The sequence below is a fragment of the Xiphophorus maculatus genome, chromosome 4 (assembly GCF_002775205.1).
Source record: "Xiphophorus maculatus strain JP 163 A chromosome 4, X_maculatus-5.0-male, whole genome shotgun sequence".
NCBI lineage: Eukaryota > Metazoa > Chordata > Actinopteri > Cyprinodontiformes > Poeciliidae > Xiphophorus > Xiphophorus maculatus.
The window spans coordinates 2,687,379-2,699,825 of record NC_036446.1 but is presented as its reverse complement, the minus strand read 5'-3'; the positions used below and the strand labels follow the sequence as shown (position 1 = coordinate 2,699,825).

General features: G+C 39.8%; 1 protein-coding gene across 1 annotated transcript in view; it reads right to left on the bottom strand.

Annotated features, from left to right (window-relative positions):
- iqgap1 (IQ motif containing GTPase activating protein 1) overlaps window positions 1-12,447 on the bottom strand; it is a 60,746-nt gene that overhangs the window by 22,225 nt on the left and 26,074 nt on the right. The window contains exons 4-15 of the mRNA XM_005808095.3: window positions 11,786-11,863; window positions 11,415-11,491; window positions 10,586-10,653; window positions 10,090-10,203; window positions 8,651-8,829; window positions 8,372-8,459; window positions 7,876-8,033; window positions 7,710-7,794; window positions 6,829-6,992; window positions 6,369-6,529; window positions 6,155-6,279; window positions 5,817-5,980 (exon numbers count right to left, since the gene is read on the bottom strand). Coding sequence (XP_005808152.1) covers window positions 5,817-5,980; window positions 6,155-6,279; window positions 6,369-6,529; window positions 6,829-6,992; window positions 7,710-7,794; window positions 7,876-8,033; window positions 8,372-8,459; window positions 8,651-8,829; window positions 10,090-10,203; window positions 10,586-10,653; window positions 11,415-11,491; window positions 11,786-11,863 — 1,461 coding nt within the window. The remainder of the gene's footprint in view (window positions 1-5,816; window positions 5,981-6,154; window positions 6,280-6,368; window positions 6,530-6,828; window positions 6,993-7,709; window positions 7,795-7,875; window positions 8,034-8,371; window positions 8,460-8,650; window positions 8,830-10,089; window positions 10,204-10,585; window positions 10,654-11,414; window positions 11,492-11,785; window positions 11,864-12,447) is intronic.

The window sequence follows — 12,447 nt, the reverse complement described above, 5'->3', positions numbered from 1 at the left end:
ATTGCTGCAGCAACAAAATAACATGATAATAATCTGAAGAGAAACATGATTGAGTTAGTCAGTGGATTCTGGGCTGGACTTCCTGCTGGTTATGTAGACGCAGCCCGCAGCGCTGAGCTAACTTCTGCTTCCCGCCTCGCTAACCAACAGCTCGAAGACTGCAGAGCTAATGAGACCAAAGCGAAACGCAGCTCCATGAAGGAAACACACTCGCTCCTTTGTTTCTGATCAGCAGATCAGCTGCAAACTCCCAACTTCCAGTTTCACTTCATCTCAGCCACGAGGCTCGTCCTCCCGATGGTCCCGCTCTCTCTCTCTCTCTCGCTCGCTCGCCCGGGGAATACCTCATCAGAAAAACGACAGGAAGCCGCTGTAATCACCAACTCAGTCTTCAGCCCAGGGATCGGTGTGTGTGCTCATGTAGCATTCAGCTTTCTGTCCTTTTAAGGAACAAACCAGCAGAGGTCCTGCTTGTTATTTCCTACGCATGTGAAATCAGCAGGAAAAACAGATTCATGTTGTTCCTTACCATCTTTGTGGAACCGTTTATAGTTTCCCCCCCAAAAAATCTACACAAACATGTCATGCTAAAGCCACTTTTTTAGCCCCCTAAACACATTTTGTTGTGTACTTTGAGTCTGTAGGAGTGCAGGAAAGTTTAATTTAATCCCTCCTGGTGCTTCGTTGATAGCTTTAGATTTTATTTGAGTCATATTTTTTCAATTTGTTTATATTTCTGTCTTCCTTATTACAGCTTTTGAACAATTAGGTCAAACAGTATCTGCTGCAGAACTGCCAAACAAGGACTTCTGGTTAACCAATACAGAGCTCTCACTTGACATCACACTTCCAGGACCTTTGTAGTTGACAGCCAGCTTGGTAGGTATCGGTACCAAAATGTCTTGGCAGTTGCTATGACAACGATAAACAAGTCACAAGTTCATAACTAGCTCTCGCTTCATTCCCATCTAATTTATAATCAATATAAGTTAGACTATTACTTTATTATAATTTTTGAGCACTTTACCCACCTCTGTGTAATGCTACAGGTATGCTAGTTTGCTCATTGCCAAATAAGTCAAATTAGCTTTACTGATTATTCAGTTCCTTCTGTCTATAAAAACAGCAACTGCAAAGTGATAAGCTGCAAATAACGATAAAATAACAAATTCTATTTTAGACATGAATTTACTGTGCATTGATAAAATGCCCAAGTCATTGTTTAGCTAACAGTAATGAGAATTATTTAGGCAGTAGCTAGCTAAACAATTCTGCTAATGTTAGTGCTAACTGTTAGCTCCTTGAGGACAGAACCGTACTGCATGTTAAATAGTATTATAACAAACAGTTTGCCATTGTTTTTGTCTTATTGAGGAACACATGATCCGAATGGAGGCAGTGACGTTTTAGTGTTAGCTAACTCGCTAGCTATGTTGAGATCTTGTTTGTAAGACCTGTTCAGTCGTGTAGCGGCAGCATTTTCTGTTTCAGACATGTAAGGCTTTCCTTAGATTACAGCCGTTTCATATGAGTTGACATCAATAACTATTGAATTTTTTTTTGTTTTAAATATATGAAATACTGCCGAACTGGAAGAGTGACTTTTCATGTTTTATCCTTGCAAATTTATTAAAAAAGAAAAACAGAAATATCACAGGCTGATTTCGATACACATCGTTATTGATTTATTGCCCAGCCCTTACTCACATGAGACAAAATTCACTGGGAAACATGAACTAACACAGTTAACACCACCAGAGACACAATGGACAGTTTATATGAAAGCAGTACTAAAACACTACAACAACCTAAATGCAGGTTGGTATTGATTTCTACAGGTTCCCAGTAACTGCAGGGACAACTATAAGGTATTCCTTCAAAGTGTAAAATGTTAACTATGCACTACTTTGAGGTGGTTAATCACATAAAATCCCAGCAAAACATTGAAGTTTAACACCATAAAAAAACAAAGTGTAAAGAACCCTCCAGGCTGAATGACTCATTATGATTACATACATAACAAAATGGGCGGCGGCTCCGTTTCAACACAAACTACGGACCAAAAGTAAAGCTGCAACAAACACCTGCATGCCTAGCTGCAGCTCGTCCTCTGCTTCCCCTCCCTACAACGAACAAAACAGCCCAAATAAGGAGCTTCTGCTCGCAACGTCACACACAAATGTGCCTTGCACACGCTCTGCACGAAAGAACCACACTTTCTATGATAAGCCAGGCAAATGAGTCGGGGACAGCAGGAAGAGCTGCTCTCCAGGCAGACGGAGCTCCGGTCTGCTGTGTCTCAAGATTCACAAGCCGAGGAGGAACGGCTGCTGAGCCAAAGTTACACATCCTGTACGGATACGGGACAGGAAGTAGAGGGGGGCTGGGGAGTGACAACACCATGACATCAGCGTCTCCTGCAGGCCTGAGTCACATGGAGTCATCTGCACATTTCTACCAGCCCCACTGAACGCATTCACAGTAGATCAGCACTTCAAAAGTTCTGTCACAATAAGGCTGGAACAATTAATCGACTTCATTGTGATTAATTGGAGTCTACAGACTCAATAAATGGCCATTTGCTGATCGGTAATTAACCCAAAAGTGTGCAGAAACCTAAACACTTTTAATTTATTAAAAAGCTTCTTTGTCTTTCCTCAAGTGGCAGTTATAGTTTCACCTGGTTCAAATAAATACTTTTTGCTATTAAATTATTAATCCAAAAAATAAAACAGATTAGTAGTCAGCATTATTTTTAACTGCAGATCCATCTTTTGTTGCAAATAATCAAGCATTCACTAAAGGAATGCTTTTGTTAACAGTTTCCTAAACTGTTGCAGTTTAAGAAATACAATTATTATTTTATCATATGAGAAAGTTATTAAATGATAAGTTTCTTTGTATGTTTGAATGCATTTCTAATGTGTAAAAAAAAAGCTTGGGTGGCTAAATAAAAATCTGCAGAATGTGCCAATTTGATTTTATCTAATTAATTGATTGTCAGAATAATTAATTCACATAATAAGTTGCAACGCTAATCATGAATGCAAACTGGTCAAAAAACACCCACAATGCAATACAAAAACAAAATCTTACCAAGCATTTGGGTCTAGGTTTTAATGTAAATATGTTAGTATACTTAAAATAAGATAAAACTAACTTAGAAGTAACATTTCAGTAAGATGCAGGATCTTGTTTTAAGTAAATAACACCTTAATGTTGATGAAAAAGTTGGCAGATTTTTTCTTTTATTTATTATGTTATAAGTGAAATAATCTACCAGAGGAACTTGTACTTTTTCATCAACATTAATGAATTTTTCACTTAAAAATTGCTTCTTTTCTTGTACTTGTTAGTCTTATTTTAAGTGTACTAAGACATTAGCAATACAAAATAGACCAAAAATACTTAAGATTTTGTGTTTTTGCAGTGTAACAAACACAAACTCTATAACAATGCAGCATATTTGAGCAGAAGACATGAGATAAACACTGAATCTCGCAGAACTGCATGTTTTTCCTCCCAACATCATCTTCACACCTGACCTTTTCATCCAAGGTCTTCAGCAGGAAAATTCAAATAAAGTCGTGTCAGCGTGAAAATGTGAGCAGCAGTAAAATAAAGTAACTGTAGTCTGGCAGTTTGCATGAGCCGTTTGCATAAAGCTCACTAAGAAAACCTGAAGAAGCAAATGATGAAGAAAGACTTGTGAAGCTGGAGGTAACCTGAGCAGGGAAGCATTCAGAAAGTTCATTTATTTACAGTTTTTTCCACAGAGAGGAAAAATACTACTTAATATTCAGCATAATATCATACGACTGCAAACTTTAGGCTACAAGCTCTTTGTGAATATTATTATTGGAGCTAACAACACTACTGTTAATCCGCCAACAGCGAAGCTAATCTTTCATTTAGCCCAACCCTAACCTCTGGGTTTCCCTAAATTAGCTTTTACAGATTAATTCATGTGGATGTTTTGTAAAACTTTCAGCTGAACAAAGTTCAACATCTTTGTTGAAGTTTATTGACTATTGAGGATTCTTCACATTTGTCTTTATGCTCTTATTTTGAAGTAGGTGAAGGCTGTTTACGCAGCAGCTCCGTTTCCTCTACTGTCTCGTTTTTTTATTCCCAATGACTTTATTTAAAACAAGAAACAAAATAAAACAGAAGAGATATAAATGTAAATACAATACCTAAGTAAGTATGTTAGAGGAGTGTAGGATTTCAAATACGACTTGAATCAAAACCAGCGCTTTAGCATCAGCTTTCACTACATACCATGTTTGTGTAGCGCTTTAGCGAAACTAAGTTTTGAATTATCGGTGTCTACTTTTGTCATTTTATGACTGTCGAATTATTTTGGGCCTTTTGTACAGATTTAGCTAAAGAAATTGACACATTTTCTGTCTTTTTGACAAATTAGTTCAATTGGAGGCAGTGACGCATGTTTTTCAACTAAAAACACATCACTGGCTGCATTCAGAGAAAATTACAAAGTATTTCTTCGTTTTCCTTTCTGGCTGAAACCAACAATTACAGTTAGAAACCCTTTTTTCTGACCCATTTACACCTGTGAGGTGGTTTAGCGAAGCTCAGAGTCAGGCTGCTTCAGAGACATTTTCTTAAACAAAAGACAGAAGAAACAGCATGTGGATCCCGATTTAGAAAAGAAAACAAAGCTGCAACATTAGCCAGGCATAAATGCAACAAAACTCCTCATGATGTGCTGCTGTTTGGGTAGAAAGTGCAGAAAAGATTTGCAGGTTTGTAACATGACTCCATGCAGGCTGCACAGAAATGCAAACATGCGCAGGTGGTGGAAACTGAAGCTTCCTGCATCATCTCAGCTACCAATTTCAAAACCCAGCTGTTAATATGATTAACCGTGCAACCAAGACACAGAAAGAAAACATATTTCTCCTGGGATAGAGCTCCAAATTCTCATAGAAAGACTGTTTTTTCTCTAAAGCAGGGATGCCAAAGCTCTTCAACTCACTTCAACTCCACTTTACTCAAGTAAAAATACTCCTAAAACTGCATTTTTTCCAAAAAAGTTACTCAAGTAAATGTAACTGAGTAAATGTAACTAGTTACTAGCCACCTCTGGATACAAATCATGGCTCCCAAAGTGATAAATATAGGAAGCAGGGAGGAACGTGGATTTGTTGCATCACAATATTTATCTCTAATATCTCAGAATGATATCCAGGCATCAAGCAGCTGAATCAATGTGACATTTATTTCTGCAGATTTTAATTAAAAAGTAGCGTGAAAAGCAAACTGAGACACAAAAATCTATGAGATAGGAAAACCAAAACACTATTTTCCAACTGTGTCAGTTTAAAAAGCTGGTATTTAACCAAGCTTTCATATACTGTGCATACACTGCAAAAACAAAAAACTAGACAAATAAAATTGGTATGATTTTATGTCAGCATTAAAAAAAGCACCTTAAAAATAGCTATTAACTGCACCAAAATGCAATTTCTAGAGCAAATATATTAGTACACTTGGAAAAAGACTAAAGTAAGTAACTTTTCAGCAAGATATAGAAGCTTTTTTTTTAACACAATTCCTTAATATTGATGAAATATTACTAATTCCAGTGGCACATTATTTCACTTATAACAAAACATTTTTCTATGTTATAAGCGAAATCATCTGCCATTGGAACTAATACTTATAGTTTAGTATTTTTCTAGTGTACTGAGATATTTGCAGTAGACCAAAAATGAAGTGAAAGCTGCTTGTTGAAGGACTGAGGCTTGGCTGAGAGCGGCGCCTCTTCCTGCCGTCTGCTTCGTCTGACTTACATGAGCCTTCTCCCTGCGGGCCTCCAGCAGCTTGTCATGGTAGTGCTGAGCGATGGACGGGTCCACATCTGTGAGCTTGGCGGACGGGTTCTGCAGCATGTCCAGGGTCTTCATGGGGTCGCCTTCGTCCAGCGCCTCGTTGATCTGTCCAATGGCAGCAATTCCTGCATGGACAAAGAAAACAGTTTACTGCAACAGACTGAGCTAATTAACCCTCGTTATTTATCCTCATCAGTTTGTTGATGGTTATTAAAGGGGACATATTATGCGAAATTCACTTTTTTCATGTTTTTATATTTCCATTTGGGTCTGAACTGTTTCTACATTGTGAGTCTTACGTTCGTGCTCCTCCTGCACGGCCAGGTTGACCTGGTCGATGCAGGCCTGGATGTCGTTCCAGGTCAGATATTTGCTCCCCTCCTCTTTGGCTGCAGCTTTCAGGCGCATCAGTTCGTCCATGTACCTGAGCGGCAGAGAAAACAAAACACATCAGTCAGCCTTCCGTAAACGTCCGATTGGAAACGAGTCGGGCGCGTGACCTTTGACCCTGACCTCTGCGCGTACTCGTCCTCCACGTTGCTGAGCCCGGTGACGGAGCTGGCCAGCTGCCTCCACAGGGCGGCCCGGTCTCCCACCTCCAACGCCTCGTTCATCAGAACCACGGCGGACAGCATCTCCACGGCAACCAGCAGCTCAGGGTGGGCCAGGCAGCCCTGCAGGACGGGATGCGGCGAAAAGTCACATGATTGATGATGTCATCACTGGAAATATGTTACAGTTTGAGAGATTTATCAATTTTGGATGGATAGATGACTGAACAAATGGATGGATGGATATATTAATAAATTGGTGGATGAAACGAGGCTTTAGTAAATCAGGAATTTGGGATTCATCTGAAGAACTGCTGACTGATCTCTGTAGGTTCCTCTGAGGTCAGAATCGCCGAGTCATGCTAGTTCATGTTATAAAGCATCAATTTGTGCTGAGGTCAGCAGTTTTCATGTCGCCTCACCTCGGCGCTCTGCTGCTGCAGACAGGCCAGCTCCTTCTGGTAGAGGTCGGCGGCGCCGGGGTGAACCTCGGGCAGCTGGGCGTCCGGGTTCATCAGCTCCTCCACCGTCTTCTCCGGCACGCCCGCTCTGATGGCGCCGTTGATGCGCTCCACCGCCTTCAGCACTGCAGCAGGCAGGAAGTTCACAACGGGAACGGACACAGGTGGGAGATAAAATGAATAGATTTTAATGGACGTCATGTGAATTATCGTACGCCACTCAGTGGTCGATAAAATAAAACAATCACACAAAGAATCTGAAAAAAATGCTATTGTCAATATTATGACAACTAGTTGATAACGGCGTCCTGTTTGTAAAGTTTGTCATGCCAATTTGCGTATTAGCTAAATGTTTAGCTAGCAACCAAAATATTTAGCTAGGACCAAAGTATTAAGCTACTCAAACTAAACAAAATTTACAAGCTAAATATTTTGTTGGAAACCTAAATATAGCTTGCTTGCTAAATGTTCAGTTTGTAAAATAAATGTTTAGTTAGGAAAATAAGTATTTAATTAGAGATAAATATTTATTTTGAAAACTAAATATTCAATTTGAAAGTTGAATATTTAATTTTAAAGTAAATATTTAGCTTGAAATTAAATATTCAGTTTTTAACTCTGACATTTATAAATAAGAGAATAACATGGAGAAAATATGACTGAAAAATTCACATCTACTTACAAACAGCACAAAAAGATCAATAAAAGGTTTTATTTTAAAAACCGGTGAGGAAACAGGAAGTAGGTCAGTTATGCTATCTTGACTATGATAACCGTAATGCTTCGCAGTTCGGTGTGTTTCGGTTCAGTTCACACCAACAGTCGGTGTGTGAAGCTCTTACTCTTCAGGTATCCGGCGGCGACCTCGTTCGCCACGTCCACGCCGCTCTGCAGCTCATCCTTCGTCAGAGGTTGTCCAGGAGACACCTAGCATGGAGAACTGATGATGAGGAGCCAGGAGAGCTAATCTGGGATAATCTGGGATAATCTGTGTGTGTGTGTGTGTACCTGCTCTTTGTTCTCCCTCTCGCCCTGCAGCTGCTTCAGGTACCAGCCTTTGTTCTCAGGCTGCAGGTTCTGGACTCCGACGGCCTTCAGAGCCTCATACAACTTATCCTCATCTCCTCCAACCAGAGCCTGCTCTGCCGCACTCAGGGCGTTGCTCACTGTAGGAGAAGGGTCAAAGGTCAGCCAACGCATCAGGAAAAACAAGGCATATTCATGAGCCTGTGCAAGCAGCGCCTTGCAAAAGTTCTAACAACCCTTCAGGCAAATACTGTGAATTATGTCACATTGGAAATGCTGAGTCCAATAATACTGTCAAAGAAAATGTAGAAAAAATGGGAAATGAAATTGATTATTTGGGATTTATGCAAAGAATAGAAGCTATTAAAATGATACTGATACTTTATACAGACGACACCTAACCAATACCAAGTTTCAAGAAATTGATAAACTGATTTAGTCAAAGATTCGATTTAACTTTCGTTTCGGCGGATCTTACCGTTGACCATGTTGATGTTGCCCTGGATTTCTGCCTGAGTCAGAAGCTCGTCATAAATGTCTCGCTCTGCTTCGGTGTTCTCCAGTTGCTGCAACACAAACGACGGCATTTTATTAGCTTTAGACAATAAAAACAGTTACTTCGAAGGCGGGGCTAGGTCCAACCTGCCGTTTTGGTTGTCATGGAGATTAAAGTATTTCTCAAACATCCAGGTATGTTTATTATCACTCATAATAAGCTGCGATGTTGATTCTATAATTTCAGCCTTGCCATTCTTACTCGTTTTCGTGAGCTGGCCACCTTCTCCCCCTTGGCTTGGTAGAGCGTGTCGTGGTACTTCTGGGCCGAGTCCGGGTCCAGGTTGAGCAGCACGGCGTTGGGGTTCTGCATGGCGGCCAGGGTTCCCTCTGGGACTCCCTGGTCGATGGCCTCGTTGATGGCGATCACTGCAGCGTGCACTGAGGACGGAGGAGCCGAGTCAGAGCGGCCGGCCCGTTTCATTTTTAACTAAAATTAGCATCAACTTTGCTGTGGTTGATATGAAGCGAAGACCAGCGGGAAAAAAACCGCCAGCTGCTCTGACAGTCTAATCAACACATTTAATCCCAAATGGACTCCCACATAAACTGTAATGATGATTAATTATTTTTCCACTGGCTGTTTAAATCAGATATGTGTTGTTTATTATTGAGCTGCTGCGGCTACAGAGGAAAACAAGAAAAAAAACGGCTGTATTTTTGTTGTTTCTTTTTGCAGTGTAAAAAGAAACACTGCAATTTTTCACTTGAATTAAACAGTGTTCCTGAAAAAAAAATGCAAAAAATGAGAGTGGGATAAAGATGAGCAATAATGGCACAAACACATCCAGAGTGGCATCAATCTGAGAATTTGAGGGAAAATTTGCACACAAAAACTGGACTGCACACAAAAACACTAAATCTTACCAATGTAGGGGTGCAAATACATTAGTACAATGTTCAAATCAGACAAAACTAGCTTACAAGTAACTTTTAAGCAAAATATTGGAGCTTGCTTTAAGTAAATAATTCATTAAAACAGAATAAAAGTACTAGCTCCCCTGGCAGATTAATTCATTTTAAAGAGGAAGTTTTTCTCAAGTTATAAGTGAAATATATTAATTATTAAGTCATATTAACTTAAAGCAAGCTTCTATATTGTGCTAGAAAGTTACTTGTGAATTAGTTTTGTCTCGTTTCAAGTGTACTAATATTTGCTCTAGAAAATAGACCAAAAATACTTGGTAAGATTTTGTGTTTTTGTTGTGAGGCACTTGTACACTGCAAAAACACAAATTTTACCAAGGATTTTTGTTTAGTTTCTAGTGCAAATATCAGTACACTTGAAATGAGACAAAACTAATTCACAAGTAACTTTCAAGCACAATATAGAAGCTTGCTTTAAGTTAGTAATTTAATATTGATGAAAAAGTACTAGATTGATTGGCACATTATTTCTCTTATAATATGGGAAACACGTGAAATAACCTGCCGGTGGAACTAGTCATTTGTTTCCTCATTATTAAGGAATAATTTAATTAAAACAAGCTCCTGTATCTTCCTGAGAAGTTACCTAAGCATTAGTTTTGTCTTATTTTAAATTTACTGAGATAACTGCAGTAAAATGGAGAGCAGTCTTGGTAAGGTTTGGTGTTTTGCAGTGTCAGACCCCCCCTCCGTTGACATCTGAGCGCAGCTCACATGCAGCCTCGTCCACCGACAGCTCGCTGGCCAGAATCCCTCCGATCTTGCTGAAGGCGGGCATCTGGATCCCATACTTCGCCAGCTCGTTCTTCATGTTGTTGATTTCCTCCTCTGTAGGAGACGGCACAGAGCAGAAGCAACACATTCAGGGACCGCGGTGGAAAAACCGAAAGCAGAAGGAAAAAGCAGGGAGGCTGCAGGGACGAACTGTTCCTGGCCGACGTTTGACAGTCGGATTCCTGAAGCTGCCACAGACAGGAAAAGCTCTCACTGTTACTAATGACTTTCACATTTCCAGCTGCTCCTTCTGGCCGCAGCTGCTCTGCCTGCCTTGTTCTCCTCGCTCAGGGTTTTATGGTGTGAACAACTCCGCAGTATTTAAACTTTCAATTGAACTTTATAAACAAAGGAACATCTGGAATGCTTACGATGACATGGTCAGGTTAAAAATGGCAAGACTGACGGAAATAGAGGCAGAGACTCCTTCACTTACCCGTGAACGCTACTTTTCCATAAAGATCCTGGATCTGTGGAGCCAAGCCCAGCTTGAACAAGTACAGACTGTTGAAATAATAGAAAATAGAAAAACACAGTATGAGGTCAATTTTATACAGAAACTATAGAAAAATATGTGCATCATCATTAATCAGATAAAAAATTGGCACTTTCTGCAAATTTTCCATTAAACTACTTAAACCGTTTTTGTAAAATATTAGAAATACATTAAAAGATGGAAATAGATAATTCAATTCCAGTTTTAAATAAGAAAATAAACATTTTATTGCCTAAAATGCGATAACAGAAGTCCTTTAGTGAATTTGAAAATGCCACTTGAGGTTTTTTGAGCAAAACATATTAACAAAAATATGTTTTATTTATATATATCTATATATACACCCCGATCTGTATAAAACTCATCTAACACACAGTAATGTGTACAAACAGAAAACAATTACTGACTGTTATTGATGGTAAGGATGCATTTAAAAGCTGTTAAATCCTTCGTGTTTCCATACAAAGTCTTTCCATTCTGGTTTAAATGTTTGTTTTGGCTTCCACTCTTCAATACCTGCATTGTTCACCTCATTTCAACATATTTAAACAGGTTTCAGGCCAACAAAGCCTGAATGGAGAGTTTTTTAAATGCAACCAGAAAATAACTCCATCTTTCATAAACAAACGGCCCTTTGTGACTTCAGCACGCCTTGTAGTCAGTTAAATCCACCAACAGGAGGAGAAATCCAAGCAGAGCTCTGAGTTTGACTTCAGTGTTTGGCTTTTAATTAAATGTCTCTGGACCAGCAGGTGGAGAGCGAACCAACCTGAGAGCGTGGATACAGTAGACGCAGCGCGGCATGTTCTTTCGGTCGTATATGTCTGTGGTTTCTGGGTAGAAGATCTGAAACAAAAGCAGTGAGGTAAGAAACTCAGGATCATGTTGGAGCATGTGTCCAGAAGATGAGCTCAGAGTGAGAATTACACAATGTTAATGATCATTTACACACCCAGCGGCAAAGCTCACTGCTTCTGGAGTCAAAAACGTTCTTTTTGCTGGAAACGGGAACCATTGGCCCCAATTTTCCTCTATGTTACCACTCAGAGGTATTCTGGTGATGTTAGCTATTGATTTCCACATTTCTGGGAGCAATTATCAGCATTTAAAACTCCACTCCTTTGAAAGAGTTGTGCTCACCTTTGGCAGTCCCTTTTCTGCCATGGCGTTGAGCCACTGGATGACGTTGTCTGTGTGTCTGAAATGGAGGCCGGTTGCCTGCAGGAGAGAAACACAATATCAGAACTGAAGAAAACACAATTTCAGTCTTTTGAAAAGCTACTGTTACATTTTGGCGCTGCAAACTGTAAGAGGAAACCTTATTCAGCAAAACGCGTGTCACATGAAAATGGGTCTGTGAGCTACAGCGTCTGGTAAAAGGATTTACATTATGAATCCGTTACACATTTCATCTTGTTGCACGGCTGCAGAAATCTGTGCATTTCACTGGATTTAATGCTGCAGTCTAACATTAAGAAAATGGAGGCGAACAATGTGGATTCCAACAATTAAAAGTGATATGTTATACTTCTTTGAAACTCTAAATCCAAATAAGCTGCTGCTGGCCACGCCCCCCCACCTCAAACTCGCATGAAAATGGCTGAAAACAGAAGAGCAATTATACAACCGCACATCTTTGAAAAGCAAAAGTGGAGCCTCCTGCACAACCTACAAGAATGCAGCAAGTGGTTTCTGGATGGTAAGTCAACAATCATTTGTGTTTTCCAGAAGCCATTGTAAAGCACATACAGCTTGGGTTGCTAGGCAACAGGCAGAACTCTGCTGGGGTTGCTAGGTAACCG